General features: G+C 39.3%; 1 protein-coding gene across 1 annotated transcript; it reads left to right on the top strand.

The window, feature by feature from the left end:
- The first annotated feature begins 5732 nt into the window (after window positions 1-5732).
- On the top strand, window positions 5733-10669 carry LOC135211420 (uncharacterized). The gene is made up of 5 exons (XM_064244732.1): window positions 5733-5820; window positions 8461-8616; window positions 9226-9387; window positions 9739-9822; window positions 10166-10669. Exons 1-5 carry the CDS (start codon window positions 5733-5735, stop codon window positions 10312-10314), a joined length of 639 nt encoding a protein of 212 aa, XP_064100802.1. The 3' UTR covers window positions 10315-10669.
- Window positions 10670-27561: the final 16892 nt, after the last annotated feature.

Genomic DNA, 27561 nt, shown 5'->3' with positions numbered 1-27561 from the left:
TTAATCATGATTCTGTAATTTTCCACGCTTACTGAGATTAGGCTATAATAGAACTCAATCTTATGTGCTTGTAACAAAGGAGTATAACCAAGTTTGTCACATGCTTTCTCTAAGTCTTTGATTGGTAAAAGATGCGTCAAAAGGATACCCTTTGTAGCTAAAGTGATTGCTTCCACATAGTCTTTGGATTTTTCAATAAAATGTGAAATCTTCATATGTATATGATCCACCTTCGAACTGTAATATGCTAAAGTTGCCAGCAAGGATTGCACATCTTTGATCTGATTTATATTACTGGAATGTTCATTCACCAATGTCATAAGCTGATTTATTGACTCTAACAGCCTGTGAAGTTCAGAGAAAATTAATTCATGTTCACGTTGTAAAAATTCAATTTTCTTATTCTGATCGTTAATTTTAAGACGATTGGAAATTCCAAGACCCAAGCTTGCTACGGATCCAAATATATTAAGTGCAGCAAAGATAAATGGGTTACGCCTTTCTACGTTGTTGTGTCTGACGGGCCACATAAGGAGGTCATGAACTAAGCATTCTGATTCAGCTGTCTTGTTTTGCAAATCTTAAGACAACAACTCGGTTATACCCAAGGTCTGAGCAAGCGGATTGTCTGGGCTGTAAGGAAAGTAACGTTTGTGCAATTGATTCAGTGACTCAGCAAGTCGCGATAAGTCGGTTATAAGATTAATGACATCATTTTCTGGCAAGAAAATCGCTTGCATATCAACTTCAAGAATTACGTTGCTGCCTGTAAGGAATACGTCCTCGGTTCTTTCAATGATTGAGCCATGATTGAATTGAATATCCTTTGTTTTGAAACTAGTCCCACATGAGAAAAATGCCTGAACAAGCAGTACCAGTTCAAACAAGATAAGCTTCATGTTGGAAACCTGCAAATAGTTAATTATATGTAATTACTCATGTTTAAATTAGCTACTTCTTACTCAATACAGATAAAAATATGTGATAAAAACATACATATTTTTTCATACAAGTTTTATATATACTAGTTTATTATGTAGGTTTTATATATAGGTATATATATATTCCTCTCCTTTTTTCTTCTTACCACTAGCTTCGAACATGAGCCAACGGTACGGTACGTATGTCAGTAGGCTGTGCTATGTTCTGAATCTTTAGCCTATTTGCCGTTAGTATTTCTAGAATACAAAATGGTCCTTCAAATTTAGGCATTGGTTTATAGTTCAAGCCCTTGCATATGGTTTTGTTTGCTTGGCGGTTTTATCATGATTTTTTTTTCATTATTATTTGGGCTTCTTCTAGATTCTTACGAAGTATATTATATCTGCTTACGCTTGCATTCATAACATCACTTAGGGGATTTGTTAAATTGTTTGTGGGCGTAAGAATATGGGAAGGCGTCTTAGCGGGAGTGCCATAAAGTGCTTCATGTGGTGACATTTCTATAGATACGTGGTAACTGTGATTAAGAGTGCTTAGAACTGCGGGATGGCAATATCCCAATTGGGATCCATTCCCCCAAGTGTAACTTGTAGGACATTTAACACCTTCCTATTTACCCTTTCTACCAATCCGTTTGACTCTGGGTGATAAATCATGGTATTGATTTTCTTAATGCAAAGGAATTCGCACAACGAGTTAAGGAAATGATTATTGAATTCTCCACCTGAGTCAGACATTATCATGTGTGGAATTCCGTGTTTACAGATGTAGCACTCGTAAAATTTCCCAGCGCATTCAATTGTGGTTTTTGTTTTTAGTGCTATTAGTTCTGTGTACCCGGTCAAAGGATCCATTAACACTAAGAGGTGGTTATTTCCTCTGTCAGACTCGTAAAACCCTGTTAATAGATCTAAGTGTATTCTTTCAAAGGGTTGATTTGGAACGGGGTAGGCCCCTAGGCTGACAGGTGTCTTAGTGTGCCCTTTGTTTTCGTGACAAATGTGACAATTAGCTATGTGTTGTTTTATATCTGTAATCATTGTAGACCAGTAGAATAGTGATTTGGCTTTCTGTGACATGATAGATAACCTGGGGTGACCATGTAAGGGATTGGAATGCAACCAGTTTAGGACTATTGGTATAAGAGAGATTGGTACTACTACCTGGTCGTTAGTCACCTGCGGTGTGCTTCGGGTTTTCCTCGTCATGGACCTACACAGAATATTATCTTTGATTATATAATTCTGCTGCGCATACTTTAAGTATACTTTTCCTTTAGGATTTCCGTTCGAAGCATCTATTATTTTACTTAACTGCTGATCTTTCTTTTGTTCAGTCTGTACCAGTTCAGCGCTCCAACCCGGGTCTTCAATGTGCGCGATCGTTTGGATTAGTGAATTTTCTTGTTCATACACTGTTTTAACAATGGGTATGGATGTTGCTATATCTTCTAGTTCAGCTAATGGTTCCATGCATGATGGCGCGGGGTTGTGGGATAATGCATCAGCTATGATATTTGCTTTCCCAGGTAAGTATCCTATCTTTGTGCCAAAGTCCTGAATGATCATATGCCACCAAGTTCGTTTGGGACTGTGATTAAAGCCTTTGAAGAAGTCGGTGAGGGGCTTATGGTCAGTAAGGACACTTAACAGGATAGCCGTAGATTATAAACTTGAAATGTACTAGTGAGTTAACAATAGCTAGCCCTTCCTTGTCTATTACAGCATATTTAATTTTAGAGGGCTTCAGTTTACGTGAATAAAAAGCTATAGGGAAGAACTGTTTATCACATTGCTGAAGTAGTACCCCTCCTACCCCTTGGTCTGAGATGTCAGTTGCGATAAAGAATTTCTTACTGAAATCAGGGAATTTTAAGATAGGTGAACTGCACAATTTTTCTTTCAAGGTATCGAACGCCTGTTGATGCATTTCAGACCATATAAAATCTACGCCTTTCTTCGTAAGATCAGTTAAAGGAACTGCTATGATTGAATAATTGTGCACAAACCGCCTGTAATAACCCGAACACCCTAGCAATTGTTGTATGCCCTTAACGTTAGTAGGTACCGGAAAGTTACAGATAGCTGACACCTTATTGTGGACTACCTTAAGACCTGGATTAGATGCCGTAAAACCTAAATAGACTAAGTCTGTCTTAAAAAACTCACATTTAGATATTTTTACTCTCGAATTGTGTTGTCTTAATCTCTGTAGCACTAGTTCTAGTTTATGCAAATGTTCTTCTAAGGTATGAGAAAAGATTACAAGATCGTCCATATAGGCATGAAAGGTATCTTCCAATAAGTCTCCAAACACTATATTAATCACTCTGGTAAATGTGATTGGGGCGCAACGTAAGCTGAAAGGCATATGTAAAAATTCATATTGTCCCCTGGCTGTGCTGAAGAAGGTGTATGGGGTACTCTCCTTAGCTTAGGATATCTGGTGAAAGCCTTTAAGTAAGTCCAAGTTGGTGAAATATCTATTCTGTCCTAACAAGGATAAGATATCGTCGGTACATGGCACCGGAAAACGATCAGGAATCGTTTCATCGTTTAAGTGACGGATATCTACGCAAATTCGCCAAGTCCGATCTTTTATGGGTACAACAATTAAAGGAAAGTTATAAGGGCTGTTCGATTTCCTAATGACTCCTTCTTCTAACATCTTTTCTACTTCGTCATTAACCCTTAAAAGCCTATTGGATGTATTATACGTCAACTAAAATTGTCTCTCGGGTGCTTAATTGACGTACGATACATCGACTACAAAAAGTTTTTTTAAATATTCTTGGAAAAATAGTTATAGGCCTAGTTTGCAAAAAATTTGAAATCACGCGCCTTGAGGGTTGCTGGGAGTTCACGGATCAAGCTGTTGTTTTGTTTACAAGCGTTACTCAGCAGCGCATGCGCGAATTGCGTTCTTCTTGCACCAGCAAGCATCAGCGACGCGTCGTCGGAGAGTGATCTCTTGCCGCATTCGTGTTTTGCAGAACTTTTGCGAGTGTTAAAGTATTTGTGACGTAACAGGACGTTCACAGAGATGTCCCAACATCGCCAGGAGCGTGAAAGGCGTGTATTGCCTGTCGGTAGTGATCATGTGAGGCGAGTTTTAGACTTGGATGCTGGAGAGGGACCAAGCACCCAAGGTGAACCAGCTTTCCAACGCCGTGTTGTGTGGCCTCATGTGGCCAAAAGTGTCAAAGGACCACATCCTGTGCCTTTTACGACCCCTAGGAAGCATCGGGGTGTCCTGAGGGCATTCGTAAACATTTGGGAGGCCTCCAACAAAAGGACATTGATGAGTACTTGTTGGAGCTCAATCGAGAGCAGCTCGAAAGTCCTCATTTTGATGGCAGTTGGTCATATAGTTACGAGGACATCTCGCCCGATGTCAGTGATGACGAGTATTTGGCCCCAATATCTGTACGGTAGCCACAGCCTGAAAGTGAGCTCGAATTTATTGGTTTTAGTGCGTATGAGGGAGAGTCTGAGGAGGAGGAGGAGGAGTCGCCGAGTTTTGTTGTTGGGGATGAAACAGAGAGCGAGGGTGAAAGCGAGGGAGATGGGCCAGTGGGGGGTGTTGGGAGTGTGAAGCAGTGCTCGAGCACATGTGCATGCACGTGCACGGGCCAGTAGAAGGTTGCAATGTCGCGGCAGCCTAGGTGAAGGCTGTTCGTCTGGAAGTGATCAGGGGTGGTTGGAGGACCTCAACCCACCTAACATGCACCCATTCACGGCAGCACCTGGACTGACCGTACCTGTTCCTCTCACTGCACTGGGGTTCATTCAGTTTTGATTGGGGAGCAGATAAGAAATCACTACTCCGTTTATATGATGTATTGTCTCTAAAGGCTGGGCTATGGCTGCAAAATATGTACTTCTGCAAGTAAGACAAAGCTTCGTGAATTGGACGTAGTGCATAACATGGGCCTGAGGATCTGCTCTGGGGCATTTCGATCTTCTCCCATTGAGAGTATTCATGTTGATACTCATCACCTGCCCCTAGATCTCCGCAAGGAGGAATTGGGACTTCGATATGCATTAAAGGTCAACAGTTCACCCAATAATCCATCGAATAAATTGCTAAATCAGACGCTGTCTATCAGATACAAAGCAAACTCTAAACCATTTCAAGTATGCCTTAAAGAACAGCTGGATAACAATAACACCCTTAAAGAAAAAATCTGGCCAGTTCAGTGTCCAGAACACCCACCATGGCTTGTACCTACTGTAAAACGATGCTTTACAGACATATGCAAAAAGAACTCTCCCCCACAGGAAGTAAAATCCAAATTTTTAGAGCATGATCAGCAGCATGCAAAAGATTATAATATATTTACTGATGGATCAAAATCCAGAGATGGGGTTGGCTGTACAGTCATAACCAAAGAAAACTCCAGCTTAGATCGATTACCTGACTCGGCTTCTTCATTTTCCGCCGAGTAGACTGCTGTAGTCCACACTTTGAGAGAAGTGCTTAACTTTAACACCAAGAAATCAATCGGTTATTTATACAGACTCTCAAAGTGTAATTGATAGTATTTGTAAATATAATCCATTCCATCCTTTAGTGCAAAAGATCAAAGAGTGGCTGCATCATATACATTCTTGCCACAAATCTGTATGCTTCCGCTGGGTACCTGCTCATGTTGGAATAAATAGGAACGAACATGCAAACGCAGAAGCTAAGTTTGCTAGCACTAATATTTCTGTTAATTTACCCAATGTTCCCCACACAGATTTACATAAAAAGATTAAATCTTATACCTGGCAGAAGTGGCAGACCCGATGGTCATCTCTTGCAAATATACAAAGTATAGAACTATCCGACCCAGCGTATCCTTCTGGTCATCAGCATTCCATAAAAACAGAAAAAGTGAGATAGTTTTATGCAGGTTGAGAATTGGGCACTCTCACCTGACTCATCAATTTTTGTTAGAAGGCTCTGAGGATCCAGAATGTGCTCACTGAAACAGCCCTTTGTCAATTGAGCACATTTTGGTGCAGTGTCAACAGTATGCTGCTGTGGGGCATATACATGGCCTTGCAGGCAAGCCCTTAGCAAAGATGCAGAAGCTGCATTAAAGTTTAAAAAAAGATTTATCTATTTAATAAAATATAATAGATTCTTAGCATTTTAATATAAATTTAATATTTTAAGAACTAGTATCATCCATATTTTTACCAATATATATATAATATATATTCCTTTTTTTATCTTCAGTTTTCATTAAGTTTGTACTCCCATAAATAATACGCACATAACCATTGCTCATGACTTGACTCATGATGGAGCTGAATGACTCTTTGGTTCTTAATCCCATGTCTTAGACCTAAATCTCATACATCCATCCATCCTCCATCCTACCATCTGGAGGAACTCGAATCAAAATTCAAAAGGTGACGGACTCGTCAATAACTCAAGTCTAAACCAGAAAATAAATTTTTCCGCAATGTTTTCTTCTTTGTTCTCTAGTCTATTGTCAAGGAGTGTGCTGCATTTTTCTTCTGAAACTAAAAGGGCAATTCAAATTGGATTTTTATTTATGACATCTTTGATTAATGACGAAAAATCGATTTAGAGTTTTATTAGAATTACACATCAAAATAGGGAGCCTCGTTTGTAAAGTTCTATGGATTATGAACCTTGGTTGAATGACCACTGAACCTGTTAAGGTCAATTTTGCCATGAATTGTTAAATACGAGATATATGATATCTTGATTGGAGATATCATCATAGACATTGATTTCTTGACCTTTCCCTGCAGTCAAGTTGCCAGATAATTGAAGAAACTATTGCACTTTACATTTCCGCTAACAAGTGTAATACATTTTTCAGAAAAAGGAAACAATATATATATATATATATATATATATATAATATATATATATCTATATATATATATATATATATATCTATATATATATATATATATATATATATATTATATATATATATATATATATATATATATATATATATCATCCTCACACTCATTAATAAACTGTTCCGATTTTCGATGAAAGAAGTTTACCAGCAAAAACAAAGTTCTTTCGAGAAGATGTAGAATCTTATGATTTGCTCAAGAACAATGGTGAGTACTGGGCGCTGGAGTGAATAATAAAGATATAAACAACATGCAACAACAGCTAATGACATTAGTATGCTTCCAATTCACGTAAACAATAATTTCAGTGGCTAATGACATTAGTATACTTACAATTCACATAGAAACTAGGGGAGTGCTTATTATACAGAGGGAGTGTTTATTGCACGTATAATATGGACTGATGGAGTGCAAATCATACATTTAATAACGATTGGGGAGTTACTTTTATAAGTATAATAATGACTGGCGAGTCCAAATTCAAGGGAGTGCAAATTATATGTGACACCGGCCTTGTTTATACATTATCGAATGTAAATTATATAAAGAAATACGAAAGTGAAAATCCCAAGATTTGAAACCAAATCCTGGGAAACAAAATTGGGCTAAATTTGGCCAGGATCCTGGGAAGGAAAACGAACGCGTTACAAAAGGATTATGTTCTGCAGGCTTTGCAATTCCCCTTGACACCGCCCTCAGCATCTAATAGCAATCTCACTGATATTGAAGGCCGGAGTGTGATTTTAATTTGCATTCTATTGAAGTCTGGTTAGATTTTCTGAGCGAAGCTTAGCTTAAAGGCTGCTTTTATTTTCAACTGGAAGACGTTTCTCTTTGGTGAATCAAGCAACCATTTTATTGCCTTGAGAGGCAGCTTGAAAAAATTTAGACTTCTTTGTGACTTATGATTAAAGAACAAGTTGTCAAGCGTTTATAGTGATCAAGAAGTCAACTCACTTGAATGGGAGACAAAGTAATGTTATTTTCCCTGCACAGAAGTATATGGTCAGCACTAATGGTCTATTTCAAGATAAAAAATAGGATAGCACCTTGATGATAGCTAGTAGTGGTTAGAAATATCATAATCCAAAGAAACCATTAAGTCCAGTGTATCACATAACGTATGAATCCTAGTCGCAGTTCTCCTAATATCCGGATGTATGATTTTGAACTCCGGTACAGTGAACCTGGTGATTTCCAAGATGCAAGATGACACTGGGATTAACTCTTTGGGCGCGAAAAATGAAGAGTTGTTATTCTCCACTTCCCGCCATGAAAGGAATAGACGATATAAAAACTACTGGGATCCTCGCACCGAATAATAGTTAAATAAAATTGGTGGTAGCAATAGCAGGTCCAGGGAATAAATGGGATAAATTTAAAGCTTTTTATAAGTAGGCGTTTTTAAACTTTAACTTACACGTTCACCGAAATTTAAGCATGCTCGAAGAAATTTCTATTTTATGGTGACTAATCCTGGCAGAGGGTTTGAAAACTTAAAATACGAGCCAAAAGAAATTATATAAGTTTATTGGAACTGTTGTGTTACTAACTTTTATAATCTCCTGGCAACGGTAACAGTATACTGATAAATGCAAATATTGTTAAGGGAATTTTCCATTTCCAGGTGAATGTCGGGAGGTTTGCTTCGCCTTGCCAAACTGCACTCACGCGTCCGTCGAAAGCAAAGCAGATAATGATTTGGAATGCTTGGTCTCCTTCGCTGTTGCCGAATACCACCTTCTGAAGTCTGTAGATACAGCCATCACATTTGTAAAGCAGCGTAAGTGGAGCATTTCGGTTTATTGGGTTAAACATTACTATTCATAAAACTATAACGTTCGGCTAGTTTGCAGACGGAAATACCACCTAGAAATGTTTGAAATGCTATTAAATGAGCTCGGTGCCAGTACCCTTAGTACAAACACCACCACCAACAGCAACAACAATAATAATATAATAATAATAATAGCAGGCAGGGATAATATAATGATAATAATTTTAGCATTTATAACAAAAATAGTTCATTTCATAGTGGCAATTTTTAATGATATTGCATAAACCAAGGCTAATTATAAGTGACATCTAAAAGCTTTAACGCAGAATCCGTGGATGCTTTGTTCTTTTGTTCTTGCGTTATCCAAGCATAGAGTAGAGCTCGCTATTGTGTAGGAAAGAGAAGTCCAGAATCTGTCGTTATATATCTATGCGCGTTTTAATTGTCTGATATTTTTGCTTACTCCTATATAATGAAGGGGACTTTTAGAACTCGGCGTGCTTATCATTATTGAGAGAGATAGCTGCGTGTGTCATCTGGAAAATCCTTCCTAAAGCTAACGCAACTTTACTCTAACGAACACATCAGCAGGAATTCCCTTTTTATAATTTACAGCGTTGTATCCAGTTAAAGGCCGTGAGATGTATTACAATCTGGTTAGAAGTGGCGGAAAGTGGTTTGACGCGAATCGTACTTGTTACGACGAAGGCGGCCAGCTAGCTATCTTGAGCACTAACCAGACGATGGATGAAGCTATTGCCCTTCTCCAATCAGCAGGTGATTTTTAAACAGATAAATATTTTGTTTGGTCTGCAGGTGACTCATTTGTACAAATATCAAACCTTGGCATAGGTATGTATAATTAGGTTCATTTCATTCAGTGTTAAGTAGATCTGTCTCAATCTGGATGCTCTTCGATACACTCAGGCTTCTTGTTGACACTTTTCCTTAGACTTATTTTGATTTCATGAAAGACTCAGACATTCTTTCGGGAATGAAATGGCGCATAAAATTGAATTCCGTCTCACTTTGGAACAAACAGCGAAGTAAAATATTTCAGATGTGACGGAAGGTTTTTCAGGTACGAGAAAACTAATCAGTGGCTATCAACTTGTCATTCTCAAACAGGTATATCAGAGGCCTGGATAGGACTCTTCAGTGCATGGTCAGCAGGTAGGGGAATGGAAGGCCCAAAATGGCAGCTTAGGACTGGTAAGTGCAAGATAAAACAAGAAACTCCTTTCTTTTCCGTGTTATCGGCGCACATGTTCGTCTGTTGACATAACTTATACCCAAACAATACTAAACTCTGAATTTACATGATTGAAGCACAATGGCACCAGCAGTTTAAAATAAATCATGCATCACATTGCATTTACTAAGATGATGCTTCATTTGTTTACTTTAGATATATATCTCGAATATCTCCGAACTGTTATTCAGAAATGAAACAGAAAAGGTGTGCTTATTAACAAAGGAAAATTAACATTACCAAACCGTGAAAAATCACATTTCTTTCTAATTTTTTGTATTTAAATATTTCCCATATTTTCAGGTGCAATTCCCGCACTTACCCGTCCGACAACTGATTATGTTCGATGCTATACGCTATCGAAAGACCCATCTGGTGTTTGGAACATCATAAACATTGGCAGTAATGCGTGTGCTACTCCTCTTCCCTACGTTTGTCAAAGAAGCTACTAAGTAATGGTGGATTTACATTTTGCTGAACGGCGCTGCTAAAATAAAGAAAGAAAGAAAGAAAAAGATTGCGTCTAATAAATACTAAATGCAAGTGGAATCTTCATCTATCTACATAAAGGTCAAAATGAATGCGAGTTGCATCCATTCTCAAGCAATAAAGATCCTGGCATTATACGCATTACTATGTGATTGTAATATGCACTATGTGAACATTACATCTACTGTTGATAAGATGGTAGTCATGGTTCTAATGAAGTTGCCAAATGCAAAAGGCATACACTGTAAACAATAAAATGGGCCTAGAGTTAAACATAATACTAAACATTTGGTATAAGAGTTTCTTTCGAGAAAATGGCCGTGGCTCTAAAGACAATAAAGACAATATTTGCTTATTATTATTATTATTATTATTATTATTATCATTATTATTATTATTATTATTTTTTTTTTGCTCTATCACAGTCCTCCAATCGACTGGGTGGTATTTAGTGTGGGGTTCCGGGTTGCATCCTGCCTCCTTAGGAGTCCATCACTTTTCTTACTATGTGCGCCGTTTCTAGGATCACACTCTTCTGCATGAGTCCTGGAGCTACTTCAGCTTCTAGTTTTTCTAGATTCCTTTTCAGGGATCTTGGGATCGTGCCTAGTGTTCCTATGATTATGGGTACAATTTCCACTGGCATATCCCATATCCTTCTTACTTCTATTTTCAGATCTTGATACTTATCCATTTTTTCTCTCTCTTTCTCTTCAACTCTGGTGTCCCATGGTATTGCGACATCAATGAGTGATACTTTCTTCTTGATTTTGTCAATCAACATCACGTCTGGCCTATTTGCACGTATCACCCTATCTGTTCTGATACCATAGTCCCAGAGGATCTTTGCCTGATCATTTTCTATCACTTCTTCAGGTTGGTGCTCGTACCACTTATTACTGCAAGGTAGCTGATGTTTCTTGCACAGGCTCCAGTGGAGGGCTTTTGCTACTGAATCATGCCTCTTTTTGTACTGGTTCTGTGCAAGTGCTATGTGGTTTATGGTTTCATTTTTCGTATTGCACTTCCTACATATGGGAGAGATGTTATTTCCGTCTATCGTTCTTTGAACATATCTGGTTCTTAGGGCCTGATCTTGTGCCGCTGTTATCATTCCTTCAGTTTCCTTCTTTAGCTCTCCCTTCTGTAGCCATTGCCACGTGTCATCGCTGGCTAGTTCTTTAGTCTGTCTCATGTATTGTCCGTGCATTGGTTTGTTGTGCCAGTCCTCTGTTCTGTTTGTCATTGTCCTGTCTCTGTATATTTCTGGGTCTTCGTCTACTTTTATTAGTCCTTCTTCCCATGCACTCTTTAGCCACTCGTCTTCACTGGTTTTCAGATATTGCCCCAGTGCTCTGTTCTCGATGTAGACGCAGTCCTCTATACTTAGTAGTCCTCTCCCTCCTTCCTTTCGTGTTATGTATAGTCTATTATTATTATTATTATTATTATTATTATTATTATAATAATAATAATAATAATAATAATAATAATAATAATAATAATAATAATAATTGTATTATTATTATTATTATTATTATTATTATTATTATTATAAATCCTCATTCATACGGGGCAAGCCTACAGGTCTTATTGAGTTGAAATTCAATCTTCCAAAGAATATGGTGTTCATGTACTACAAAAATTAAGGAAATGTTTCTGGTTCCTGGTATTAAAAGAGGCCCCAATAATAAAAACTTTGCCAATATCATGGCGCCAACTTGCTACTATGACAACAGCACATAGAACGTTAATGGAGGCATGTTTGAACTTATATTACCTAGACAAAGGTCCCTGATTTGGAGATGCTAGAAACATTGGGCTTGTTCAGTGAGTAAAATTAGACAGGCGTATTTTTATTTTGATTCATAACTCATGAAATAAAAAGATAAAGCTGATGATGGAGGACTGCGATTATTATCCAGTAATTATGCTTGAGATAAAAAGCAAATGAGGATGTTGTTGAAGCTAAAAGGTCCACAATATTTTGCCCTTATTCGATTTCTCAGCAAATCCTTTACGCCATATTTCTTAAATGGCGACGGATAAATTCAAAATCTTTTCTTCTCACGGTTTCCTTCACATTAAAATATGAAGCAAACCAGAACCTTATCATTCACTCTTAAGTTCAGGAGACTATTATTTTCTGAATATTTTTGATTGTCTAAAAAATCAGATTTTCATAATTCCTTCAATTATGATGTTATTAAAAACATATTTAAGGATTGTTTTACGTTAACACTAACAGTAAAGTTGATTCCATTAGAGAATCTGCAGTCACAGTGATAAGAACTAGTAAGTCTGTCAAACGTATAAAAACTGTGTTATTCTATATTTTTGTTTTTGAAAGTGAGTTCATGGCAGTGTTCAGACATACCCGGTTATTGTTTATATTAGTACTTGAAGGGTTGGAAAGATGTGAGGAATTCCTCTCACAACTATATTTTTATTCTAATGTTTTTATGTATTCACTTGTTTCCGTGCTATCTGTCTCTTACTATAAAGTTATTAGTGTCTGTCTTATAAGAAATTATTGATTGATTTTCCATTGCGAAATGCCGTCTGTCAGGTAATTGACAGACAAGAACTATGTTACTCTATTTATATTCAGGTGAAAACCAAATATATTTGCATACCTATGCATTTTGTAAAATATATATATATATATATATATATATATATATATATATATATATATATATATATATATATATATATATATATATATATCTCACTATTGCATGTCATAATAAGGTTGAAAGAACCACATCTGCTCAAGAATGACACCCTTAACATTATTCCATCTAATTTTGCTATGTTCTAGCATGTAGGTACGTAGTTTCTGTGGTTTGGTTAGCACCGAAAAGATGGCTTTACACAAAGACGAAGTCTTCGACATAAGCGTCAGTAGTCGTTTTAGTAACGCAATATATATTGTCTTAGTTATGATAATTAATTTATCCTTATATAAATAATTTATCCTTATATGTATAAATTGCTCCTGGAGAATATATTGCGCATAACACGTATGGTAAGAGTTGAGGGTATTATTAGATTCTGTTTGTGCCTCTCGCCAGAGACGCCATTAGGAGAGGTCAAGAGATCGGAAGGGAAAGGAAGGGTAGTTGTTCGCCCCTCTGATCGCTCCTTTGTGTGGCTCTCTGTGGGTGTGTATGCGTATGTGCGAACACTGTATGGGTGTGACATCGCCCAAAATTGTATTGAGACACACCACCATTTAACATTTTCGACAACGAACTTGATAATTATTATAAAGTTTTTTATGTTCATGAAACTTTGTAAGTCAGTTCTGCAATCGCGGTAATTGTATGACTTGTCTCTGTTCCCCAACAAACCCGAATGCAGGACGGAAATGTCACGGAACGAACTGCTTCTTGGCTCAACTTTTGAGGTGACCTAACTGTCATCTAGTGTTGTATAGTGATGTGTGTGGTTCCCCTGAGTCTTTGAATCTTGTTGTAATTTGTTGCATTTGAGTGCCATGTAGTTATTATTCCCATTGAGTGATTAATTTCATTTGTCACTTATATTATTACTCTTTGATATGTTTAACCTTTAGTTATTAAATTAATTTCAACTTTAAATTTAACAAATGCGTTTTAATATTCCTCCATTTTATTTTATTTTTCCTGTGTTTCAGTTTTTATGAATGGTGAATTTAAATTGATCTGATAAACTTTTATTGTGTTCATACTTTATAGTTACGCAAGTAATTTATAAAAGCGAGGTAACTCACAGCGGTCCTCTAAGGTCTGAAAATCAACCCATGATTACTCGCAAGATTTTGAGAGAGAGACACACACGTACGTATATACGTCTCGTCGTATCTCGCTTAGTAACTTATGATCTGAGTTCATATCTACAGGGAATGCTCAGCAAGTGAAAGTACTTAAGACTGGTTTACACCTACGCACTTTTGTGGTGTGGTCTGTTACGGCGTGGGACCCCAAGAAACGGCATGAAACCGCACTATAAACGCACCAAAAGCGCGTCACCTCGCTGGCGGGGCCAGGTGAAGACCGTTAAAGCCGCACGATGCCGCCCGGATTTTAAATAATTTCAAATTTCTGTGCGTCATCTGGCAGGTTGATGAAGTGGCATGAAGCCATAACTAAGCGGTGTGGCGTGGCCCCGCAACAAAAGAGGTAAGAACCCACCCGCAAAGTGTTATGACGTGATGTTACGGTGCCGTGCGGTGCCCTTACGGCGCCTTCATACACGATTAATAAATGGTGTGCACATGTTGCGGGGCGTGCGGCGTGCGTTCGATGTGTTACGGCGTCTCCCTAAGTAGATTTTTTTTTTAGGGGAACCTCAATACTTTTTTTTCTTATTAAGAAATATTACTTTACAAAATCATATTTTACAATTTTGTATATACATTATAAGATCTATGTATAATATAAAAATATTACAATTTATTTTTTTTCTAAATATGTTTTTAAATTAGAAACATACTGATTCGTGAAAATTTTGTTAACATTAGACTTAAATCCTGTAACATTTACATTAAATATATTTAACAGTCTATTCTTTATACATTTAATAATTTGCTGGTCAGTGCTTATTCCCAAATATATTGCCATCCATATACTTGAAATAAAATCTGCTATTATTACCATTGCTGTATTTTCATCCTTTTTTCAGTTTGCTTCAAAATCTAGTTTTAAAATCCTTAACCTGCTATAGTTTTTAATTTACAACATTTTCTAAGCAATTCGAATACCCAGGACAACAAATTCTTAACCAAAGGACAGAAATATACCATTTGCATATTAGTTTCTGTGCATCCACAACCGCATTCCTTAACATCTTTTATTTTCATCATGGCTAGCCTATCATTTGTACTTAAAACTTCATGAACATTCTTAAATAAAATTTCTCTACTTTTATTTTCTATATACTTATTACTTACATGTTCCCAAATTCGTTTCCAGTTGAATAATGGATACAATTATTCAATATCTGGAACATATTCACTGTTTTTCAATAAATGTTCATATACCACTTTTGTTTTTATCTGTGGATAAGAGGTCATCTTATTAGCACTTCGTAATATATTTATCATATTTTCATAAAAACTAGGTGTAAAAATAGTGCAATCCTGATGTCATTCATTTTCTATAAGGTAGGTTGCTCTGACTTTACAATAATAAATAATCATTTGGTATCCAAACAACGCTCTTTTAAACATTAGAAATGCACTAAGCATGATTGACTTCGCTTTACACTGAATATCAATAATTCCACAACCACCTCTTAATTTTGACATAAACATAGGTCGATTGGATGGAAGGTTGCCGCGGATTCTGGGGAGGATAAAAGGGACCGGACAGACCACGGGGGCATCATTCGCGCTGTGACAGCCTGTCGACAATGTATAAATAAATAGAATTTTATTTTTTTTAATAATATATGAGTTTTTAGTTCTATTCTTAATATCAAATGATTTTGTACATTTTATATCATTCAAAATGTTTCTTTTTGTAATAAATATGTTGAAATACTGACTTGCATTTACATTTTCCTTATTGATGCTTAACTTATATGTCATGACAATATATATGATGATATGATTGGTTGAAAAGAAATGAAGAATTATAACAGGAAATCTAACATGAAATATGATATATGAAATATGAAATAAATAGAACTCGGAAAATAACTTGACCTATAAAATGAAATGTAACATGAATTAAATATAGCCATCAAATGATATAATAACATACAAGGTAAAGAACAATAGTATGATATTGAGAACATGATCAAATGAACATGAACACATACAAATATGATAATAAAACAATAGTTAACATCGACTGGACATAGTTATTAACAGGGGAACAATGAAAAATCAGTAACAGACTAGAGACATATTGACCTCAGTTGATAATTTATGATATTTGTAGTTGAAAATGTTATGGTATAAACCTAGTCCCAATTTCATTTTCTTACATTCTATACTTTTCATGTTCATTTTCTTACAATCTGTGCTTTTCATGTTCATTTTCTTACATTCTATGCTTTTCATGTTTATTTTCTTACTTTCTATGCTTTTCATGTTGATTTTCTTACATTCTATGCTTTTCATGATCATTTTCTTACTTTCTATGCATTTCATGTTCATTTTCTGACATTATATGCTTTTCATCTTCATTTTCTTAGTTTCTATGCTTTTCATGTTCATTTTCTTACTTTCTATGCTTTTCATGTTCATCTTCTTACTTTCTATGCTTTACATGTTTGTTTAGTATAAGTATTTTTGTTATGTCCATCATTTGCTTCTCATTTGTCTCATTATTATGAATTATATTATTATTACTCCGCAACAACACCGCAAGCCACCCACAATACACCGCTACACGGAGTAACAAAGCCGCAAGAGCGCGTGCCCTGGCATAGCAACAACGACCATAAAACCGCACCAACGCCGTAACACTCCGCTAGACTCCGCAGCAACATGCCGTGACATGCCCGTAACACACTGCACGGATCCGCGCCACGCCGCCCAATAACGTTCATTTTTTCTCCCCACTGCATCAATTTTCTGGCGGTTTCTTGTGGTCCCATGCTGTAACAGCCCGCAACACAAAAGTGCATAGGTCTAAACCTACCTTTAGTTGTGGTACTATTCATTAATGATATTGGCGTGTTATCCTTGTTAACAATGAATTGGGTTGAGAGATGTCTCCCCGTAATTCAGAAAACGCAAAGGGGGTGTGGTGTTGTTATGTAAGGCTTTTTGCGTTTTTTGACCAAGTAACAGCGTTAAACATGCAGTCTACAAGTCCATCCTTTTTCGCCAGAAAAGATCCCCAAAATTCGATTCAACTATCTAAGAGGTATACATGTACAGCTAAAAGTATCTCTCAGAGCCAAACTTGCACAACTAAACCTGCCTAACTCTGAGAATTTAGGCAAAATGCCCGAATAAGGGCACAGTCTGATATTTTTAATCCTCAACTGTTAGTGTTTGCATCAGGTACCAATGATTGCGCTTTTCACTAGTTTGTATGTTTGTTTATGTTGCTAGGAATATGTGAAATGATCAATTTGCTTGGGGAACATTTGAACCCCAAGGGCTAGTAGTGCCTAGTATTAAGCAGGGTGAAACAGAGATTCATCTACGCTGCTTCGCCACGTTTAGCACTAGCACCCGGGAATCAAATGTATTTCGCTGTATTTAGTACTATCCCGTGGAGGATCAGATGTCCCTTCAGTGCATTTGATCCCGCAAGAGCTAGTAATAAAAACGGTGAAACACATTTGGCCCCCAGGGGACTAGTGCCAAACATGGCAGAACAGTGTAGGTGAATCACTGTTTCATTGTGTTTAGTACTAGCCCTCTGGGATCAACAGCTCCTGTGAATTAGTTATTTCACATATGCCCTAGGAACTTCGTGAAATACCTAGATTTCACATATCCCCTGTTATATATAATATATATATATATATATATATATATATATATATATATTTATTTATATATATTATATATATCTATATATATATATATATATATATATATATATATATATATATATATATGTGTGTGTGTGTGTGTGTGTGTGTGTATTGCTACGTATATCGATCTCTTTCGTCTACCCAGCATTCAAGTAATTATTTTGATTTGTAAAAAGGCACAAATATTCCTCCAAATATCAGCTGATTTGGGCGGGAAACCAAAGCTAGCCTGCCAGATGTAGGAATTTCCTAAAGTTGGGGGAAAAGAGACTCTTGTCAGCTTTAGGGACGTATCTCAAAGGGAAGGATGTAGGCAGACTGGTACTTCTTAGGCCTATATCTTAAGCTCTTTTTCCTGTGAACCCTCTGCTGGCTGTATGTTCTGTTTCCAGGATTACCCTGCTCGTGGGGGGTTAAGCTGACTCCCAACACCCAGGGAAAACACATGCCCTCGCTCTCAGACAGCTCCAGTCGTGACCTCGGACGGATGTCTGCAGCCAGCCTTCCCACATTTTAGGCCTATCCATGGCGTACTGGCGCGCCAAGAGACCCAGACCTGAGACAAAGCCAGGCCGTATTTTCTACAAAGATCCACTGAACATGGCATCCAGGTACGTCTTGTGAAGCAGCATATTGCCAGTTCCTTCCCTCCTAATTTTCATAAATCAAACTTCTACTCCATTGAATATCCCTTTGTTTCTCACTGCCTCATGGCCGAATGTTTCCCTTGTGTGATCGTCCCAGACCAATTAAGTCTTCAGTGCATACCTCAGTGAAACATTAGAGTTCCTTTGCCCCAGTGTTAGAGAACTGAATAATTGTAATTTGTGCAAGAAATCCTTTTTCTTTTATCTTGTCTAATCTGGGATTTTTTTCCAGATCCCCTGAGTCACGTGTCCAGTCTGTCCACCCGCAAGTGTTGCATTACTGCAAGATATCGAAACCCAGCTTTCATTACTGAATTTCATTTTGCGCCAGCAATCATTCACTTGAGAGATATTATTAGTCCATGTGGGGACCAGTTGCATTTACTTTTCTCCAGGCCAGTAAGGGCCTCTTGTAAATAAATAGCTGTAGAGTAATTAGCTGAGTTTCTGGCGAATTTCCTCTAGAGTAAATGTTCACTTTAAATCCTATCTTATGGTAAGTCCAAGCAATTCACCTTGTTCTCCCTCAACTTTTCCTGTTTACGCATCGGAGTCCTTTCAAGGCCGGGCTCATACGTAACAATGACGACTGCTTGCCAGCATCGAATCTGGGCTTGCTTAAAAAAAGCTTGTAAATCGCGTTATCCCTTGTAAAACGAATGTAAATGTTTTTACAAAGCAAAAAAACAAAGCACACTTGCAGCGGAAGACACACACTGGCTCACGGTAAGGTATACCATTCATATAATATGATTAATTATAACTAATGTCAGCCTAAGGTACGTTTAAGTATTTTCATTACGAAGTGTTTTAAATAAGTGTTAAGTGAGAAATATTATTATATTGTAACGGCCAGAGCGCCGAGTGAATTCTGTTATTTGTAAATCGCATTGTTCTCGTCTGACGAGACACTAACACGAACACGTGTGTAGATAGATGCCAGAAAGTACCAGATCAAACTAGGAAGTGCTTTGCCTAGCTAGTTAGGAGTGTTCTACTAATAGTTACAGCAAAAGAAGTGTACAATTCTTTTGTCTGTGATAGGTTAGGGGAATTCATTTTAACATAGGTTTCATTTCAAGTGTTGGTAACCGCTCAAGCTGGCCAGTTTGGTAAGCTTCGCATGTGCGCTTTCCCAGCCAACGTTCCGTCTCACAAAGCGGCAGCCATGTTTTTAATCCCTTTAAGAGTTATCTCGAGTATTTAAGCAAAGTAACCTAAGTCTTGATGTTTTAATGTAAATAATATCAATCTTCATACTAGTATCTATCGTTCTGCCAGAGAAAATTAACGTAATTCATCTTGAACAAGAAATTAGAACTTTGTGTTGTAAATCGTTTTCGCTTTTACAGAAATCAGCTGATTCGCCATCGCTGATAGCACCCGCTCTGCTAGCCCACTCACATGTTTCACCTAGCATCACTCACCCGCCTGCTGAGCGAAAGTTTCATTTCACTTCGTACTAAACGTAATCTTTTCCATTTACAAATGTTTGCTAACATTTCATTTTAAAATCCTTAACGTCATTTCACTTGTCACAGGGACCTAGTATCCTTACGTAAAGTTAACGTAAATCTTCAAAGAGTAAATCACAAGAATTGTTAACGTAAAACGCGTCTTTGTTAAATTCATATGGAAACGCAAATCATTTCATAAGCGCAAGCCACTACCTGTAACATAAACATCGTTCACCGCGAGCGCGTTATCATTTTCATAAAACGTATTCAAAAGCAATTCTTTCAGTAAACGTTAACGTAAGTAAATCATTTAACGCAAGTTGCTTCATATTAAAACTAAAAGTATTAGCTCAATTAAATACAAGTGAGTTCATTATATATAATTTTCACCCTCTCCGAGAGAGAGAGAGAACCAGAACCTATTATTCACGAAGCCAAGAGTACTACGTCCATTTCTTATACGCATGCAGAATTAACATTATTTTAGTCTCTTGTGTCTTTCATTTACACTGAGCGTGATACGTAAGCGCCTGTGTCCATTGCAGTTTGCAAGCATTTATTTCATTTATCGAGTACTTCAGCAAAGGACTGAGCATTTTCAAATTACCATTACCTGCCGTTGCCCGAGTGGTCTTTTCCATTATTATCACAAAAGACTTGCGTATACCGCAAGCACAAACCGCACAGTGTGCACCGCAACCTTCATTACTTCCATCAAGGAAGTCGTTACCAGTTTAGGACTGGCCACCACCAGTGCACGTCAGGTCTTACCATTTTACAGTGCCACTAATTCGTAACACTGTCCATCGACTGGCTGCTGAAGTACTCCCACCTTTTACTTTCTCTCCTCCACCATTACACTCTGCCACAAGCAGTGCCATTTCATTTCTGTATACTTGAGTATACTGCATTTAGTGTCGTCCGACGAGACACGCCAGCACGCTACCAGTGCTCCAAGGAACGCCTCCACAAGTGCCATTGCACCTGTACAGCTGTACAGGTAGCCATTCTACCTGCGTGTCCATCCTTACGGAATGCCCAATTAATTAGTGTGTCCGTGTACAAGGGTCAGTGATCCTTCGGAACACTCCAAGGGAACGCCTCCCAAAGTGCCGCAATACCAGCCCTAAGTGCTGTCAAACCTGCGTGTCCGTCCTTACGGAACGCCCAATCCATTAGTGTATCCGCTATCCCGGATCACCCAATCAAGGGAACGCCTCCCGAAGTGCCGCAATACCAGCACTACTAGTGCTGCCCAAGGAACGCCTCCATAAGTGCCATTGCACCTGTATTGGACCTACAGGTAGCCCATTCCAGCGTCTCCCAAGTTGGGAACGCCCCTTAAGTGTGACGTACGCCGCACACACTATTTGATTGTCTCACCTCATCAGAAGGTGCCATTCCAAAAGTGCCACCAACTTACGGGACACTTCCCAAGTGCCACAGAGCACCCAGTCTTTTCAGACTTTTTCATTACCATTATTGCAGAACCCATTTCCAAGTGAGTGCCCCTTTACCCAGTAGGCACTCCCATTCCATTCAGTACCTTTCCTGGCCATTATTTTAATTTTTCATCTGAACCTCTACTGCAGCCTAAGGGAAATGTCTTCCCCTGCTTCCCGCGACTTCTTTGCCATAGAGCTAGAGAAGCTCCAAATCCTCATAACTCTGGGCAAGGAGGCCGGTTACACTGGGCCAGCACTTGACCAGTGGATAAAGGCGCAGCAGGATGCCGCATGTCTGCAAGAAAAGAAAGCCAGAGAAGCAGAGAGAAAGGAAAGAGAAGAAGAGAGAAAGCATGAGCTAGCTCTCAGAGATGATGAAATCTCTCTGCAAGTTTCTAAGCTCCAGACCATGAGAGGTGGTTGCGGAGGTTCTGCACCACTTGTTGTGTGCGTGGGCATGCTGTGGATTCAGACCAGTGCCCAAGTCGATCTCTACCTTGGGATGAGAGCTTCCATGGTGAACTTCTCCAAGGCTACCATATAGCCCTGCCTGATGAACAGTCTCCTACGGCCTATCAGTGGGTACAAGTCATGGCCGACACCGAAGCCCAGGTCTCCCTCATTGCAAGAAAGGCATTGCCTAGGGGTGCCAAAATCCAGACAGACGAAGAAATTCAGTTTGAATTGATTGACGGTCACCTCTATTCTGTTCCTTCGGTCCTTCTGAATGTGGAAATGCCCCTTTTGGACCAGGAGACCAGGGAAACCACCTTGTGCCGCCTGGGCGTAGTGGACCAGTTTCATGATGTTTACCAGGTAATATTGGGCCGAGATCTCCTAAAGCCGTATCTCCCCTGGATGCAGCTCCCACTACCAGATGCACCGGATCCCTGCAGCATGCCTCATAATCAGTCAGTTTTAGATTCAGAGGCTAGTACCTCCGATGTCCCAGACATCCCTTTTATTTGTGAACCTGGCCCTGACCCAGTGTCAGAGCCCAAAGTTCCTGCCGCATCCTCTCAGCCTTTTACCATTTTACCGTTTTGGAAGAGGTAAGCCCACCAGTTAACCCCGGACTTGTTTCCGAGGGTGATCCAACGGAGGATTCCTTGACCTCCCCACCGCAAATCACTGCCAAAGAGGATTCTTCACCTGTGCCAGAGCACACTGCCAGCCTTGGTGACTCCACAGATTCGCAACCTGTGGGGGCATCTCGGCCTTACCGTCCAATGCCATGGAAGAGGTTCTGGAACAAGTTCTGCCGTGACTGTGGCCGCAAGGGTCACATGTCTGCCAACTATGGAGGGTGCGCAAATTTTAATATTCCTGCCATCGCAATGGCCATTACAAATTCTTTCTCACTAGGACCCCCAGCTAAGGGCCCTATAACAGTCGCACCCCTCCAAAGCCATTATCCGCCAAGCCACGTCAGAGCCTACAACGACTCTGGCGCTCAAATCTCCCTGATACGGGAAGATCGAATCCCCCGAGGGGCTAATATTGACAGACGTCAACTGATCACCATTGAAGGTATCAACCGTTTCAAGCTGATCCTTCCTACGGTCCAATTGAGGGTCACCAGACCTAGTTTCTCCAAAGTATGTACTCTTGCAGTTGCAAGCTACATTCCAGGAGGTTATGGCCTCCTCCTAGGGCAAGACATGAAGTCTTCCTCACATTTCAAAAAGCCTAGGGGTCCTAACCCCATGTCAAATCACTCCAAAGCAAGGAGTCATCAAAATTCTACTTCCTCCAGGAAGCACGTCCACCAACAGACTCCCCCGTTACCAAGGAGGGAGATTGACCATTCACAGTTCCGTTGCAAAACCTGCAACGTACTAGGGCACTCCACGAATTGGCCTAGGTGCCCTAGCCGACTACCAGCAGCGGACACTGTCCATTTTCCACAAGGCTTAGCCTTCAACAAGAGACAGGAGCCTCTGTCTCCCATTACCAAGGGCACGCTGAGAGGTATTGCACCTCCGGTACCCATCACAGGCCCAGTCGACCTCAACTCTCTGCCAGTGCCACTTGGCAGCACTGGGCAGTGCCAAGCTCCATCAAGCCTGGACGTAGAGCCACCACCGAACTTGACCGCTGCGCCTGGCCCCGAGCTAGCGCCGGCGCCTAACCTAATCAAGGATCCTCCTACAGGAGATCCTCCATCAGGCATGGAGCTTACCGCAGCCCATGGCCAATCTCCAGCCCATCATTCTTCTTCACCCTTACCTCTGTCGCCCGAGGATGAACCTCCGGCGGACCTTACCTTCATACCTCCTCTGGAAAACCAGGAACTGCCCGACCAGGAGTCAGTCTGGAGTCTTACCCTTACGACGGCTGTGGCAGCAGCCGGAGTGAGGGCCTCCCCTGCAGTAGGTTCCACCTCTACGACGGTTGCTGCAGATACCGAAGTAGGGTGTTCTTCTGCAATTCCTCAGGCTACCACCGCCTCTGCTCCTGACGGCGTTTCTGGCCTAACCCTAGAGTCGGTGCCTCCGTCTACTCCTAGGACTGGTAGAGCCAGGTCCTGGAGGAATAAGAAGAAGAAGAAGGGATGTAACAAATCATTAACACACTAACCAAAGAGCCACATGCTCTCCTTGACACCTGTGCCTGAGGTACAGTGTCACATTCATTTGCAGAGTGATCCTGGCACCTACCCAGAGAAGGTAGCCAGCCTGATCTCTGCCAGTAAACTAACCCTCTAACCCCTAGAAATTGTGATACTAACACTCATGTAAATGTCATAATTACCTCATTGCATTTCCATCCTGGTCAACTAACCACTCATCATCCTCACGAATCATTACCTCACATCATGTATTTTACCAATTCCGTCGACAAACCGCTGCTGTGCGTACCACACGCTGGAATGATTGCGTCCCCAATTAACTGTATTGAGTAGGTTAGGCTAAGGATTTAGTACCAGGGCATTAGGGTAGTAGCAGAAAGAATTTTCAAGTAACCTTATCTAGGGGTAGAGTAGACTGTCGTCACAGACAACCTGTAGTTATTACTTAGGCTAGACTACATTACTCCATTAAGTTAGTACACTTAGCATCCTCACCTATAAGTTAGGTAGGTCACTGTAGTTAGCTGTATCGCTGCTCTAAAAAACTTCAAGTTAGAGTAGGAGAACTGGGTGGTCGAGACGATCAACTTATTTAAGCCAAGGCCTTCACGCCCAAAAGGGAGTGAATGCCTTCTTAACAGGGGGAGCTGCTACGTTTATCGATCTCTTTCGTCTACCCAGCATTCAAGTAATTATTTTGATTTGTAAAAAGGCACAAATATTCCTCCAAATATCAGCTGATTTGGGCGGGAAACCAAAGCTAGCCTGCCAGATGTAGGAATTTCCTAAAGTTGGGGGAAAATAGACTCTTGTCAGCTTTAGGGACATATCTCAAAGGGAAGGATGTAGGCAGACTGGTACTTCTTAGGCCTATATCTTAAGCTCTTTTTCCTGTGAACCCTCTGCTGGCTGTATGTTCTGTTTCCAGGATTGCCCTGCTCGTGGGGGGTTAAGCTGACTCCCAACACCCAGGGAAAACACATGCCCTCGCTCTCAGACAGCTCCAGTCGTGACCTCGGACGGATGTCTGCAGCCAGCCTTCCCACATTTTAGGCCTATCCATGGCGTACTGGCGCGCCAAGAGACCCAGACCTGAGACAAAGCCAGGCCGTATTTTCTACAAAGATCCACTGAACATGGCATCCAGGTACGTCTTGTGAAGCAGCATATTGCCAGTTCCTTCCCTCCTAATTTTCATAAATCAAACTTCTACTCCATTGAATATCCCTTTGTTTCTCACTGCCTCATGGCCGCATGTTTCCCTTGTGTGATCGTCCCAGACCAATGAAGTCTTCAGTGCATACCTCAGTGAAACATTAGAGTTCCTTTGCCCCAGTGTTAGAGAACTGAATAATCGTAATTTGTGCAAGAAATCCTTTTTCTTTTATCTTGTCTAATCTGGGATTTTTTTCCAGATCCCCTGAGTCACGTGTCCAGTCTGTCCACCCGCAAGTGTTGCATTACTGCAAGATATCAAAACCCAGCTTTCATTACTGAATTTCATTTTGCGCCAGCAATCATTCACTTGAGAGATATTATTAGTCCATGTGGGGACCAGTTGCATTTACTTTTCTCCAGGCCAGTAAGGGCCTCTTGTAAATAAATAGCTGTAGAGTAATTAGCTGAGTTTCTGGCGACCTTTCCTCTAGAGTAAATGTTCACTTTAAATCCTATCTTATGGTAAGTCCAAGCAATTCACCTTGTTCTCCCTCAACTTTTCCTGTTTACGTATCAGAGTCCTTTCAAGGCCGGGCTCATACATAACTATATATATACACTCACACATATACCATATATAATATATTTATTGAAATACATTAAAAGTATATATGTATATATATATATATATATATATATATATACTATATATATATATATATATATATATATATATATACATATGTGTGTGCGCGTGTGTGTATTACGAGGGTCAAAATGACCCCCATCAAAATGACCCCGTCTAAATAATAGGAGAGAATTCCTAATTGGAAAGCGTGACCTACCTTTGACGGCCCCTTGCCTGTCACCTATGTAGCTAGCTGAAAATCAATTATTATTTCCTAAAATAGCTTACATGAAAATGGAATAAAATGAGTTAAAGAACATCTCAAAAATCAATAAACTACCATTACTCTTCCACGAAATAATATTAGATAAGTAACCACACTCCCCCTTATCTATTTCTGTCCGACTACTCATAGGTTCTTATCAACAACTGTCAACACAAGTCTAGAGAATTCATTTTTAAGTAGGGACAACAGAATCCATCTGAAAATTAGAATATAATTATCAAACTTTGAAATGCGTCAACGTGTATAATAGATAAAAGTCTTGTAATCCTTTTCTACAATTCCCCTCTCTAGAAGTTGAACTCAATGTCACTATATAAAATATATAACTTTTCTAAAGTCTTTGTTACTTTACCTTATGACATCTCCAAGCACCTTCCTCTCTGGCGAGTTTCCACACTTGATAAATCGTATAATGTCTCCCTTAATCGTCTTACAAACGCATGTATGTGCGCTGACCAATGGATGTATGGATACATGCATGCTACTGAACACATGAAGGCATACACGCTAGTCTATTCTGTATGTCCTATTTAACGCACTGACGTCACAGTCACGTGCTTCTGAGCTAATCCAGATCGTTTGCGTGCTTGCAATCTCACCAGTGCGACCGGCAATATTATGATGCATAAGCTTGTCTCATCTGTTCCAATGTTTGTAAGCCTCTATAAACAATTGGCACTTCACTCTTTTTTCTCATTCCAGTCTTTTTCATGTGACTCGTCATTGACCTGATTTTCAATTATTACAAATTTTGTCCAGTACCTTTTACATTATATGGTTGTGTATTGAAAGAGTGACATTTCGAAAGAGTGACATGACATAACAGAAGAGTGACAAACCTAAATAAAAATTCAGAAGAGTGACATAATAAAAGAGTGACAAATCTAATAAAAATTAAAAAGAGGGACACAAGAAAGGAGTGACATCTAAGGAAAAAACATTAACTGTTGTTGGAGTCGTTGAAGTGGTTTTCCCAATCAGAAAGTATTCAGATTTAAAACAATTTCAGGTGTAATTGAAAGTTTGGCAGTTATTGACTTAACCACCACTTAACTATAATCTTGGGGGATGACGTATGTGCTTTTGACGTAGAATGTTTTTAAGGAAACAGTTCAGTTGACACCAAGAGCTTTAGGCCGTTCATTCTCTTGTTAAAGGCGAAGTTTTGTTTTTTATTATCTTCCTGCCCTTAATGGACGAATACGGATTAGTCAAATCCCAGTAAGGAAAAGACAAACTATCCTTCAGGGAGTACATCTACCGATACCAATGATCCCAAGACCAGAATCATTACTTCAGGTGCGAGGACAAAATTGCTGTGATTCAGTAACCCTTTGTGGAGTTCCACGTTTTAATTCACATGGTGGCTGGATATCTGAGGGAAAGGGACATAATCATGCACCTCTTGCAGGGAGGAAGGAGTTAATACAAGTAATTGATGAACTGAAAGATCAGGCTAGAGCTACAGATTCTATGCCAGTGGCAATTATACAGGAAGCTCGACAAAAAGTAGATACATATAAACAATGCCG

This window comes from Macrobrachium nipponense, chromosome 4 (genome assembly GCF_015104395.2).
Source record: "Macrobrachium nipponense isolate FS-2020 chromosome 4, ASM1510439v2, whole genome shotgun sequence".
Lineage (NCBI taxonomy): Eukaryota > Metazoa > Arthropoda > Malacostraca > Decapoda > Palaemonidae > Macrobrachium > Macrobrachium nipponense.
This window is presented reverse-complemented; position numbering and strand designations above follow the sequence as displayed.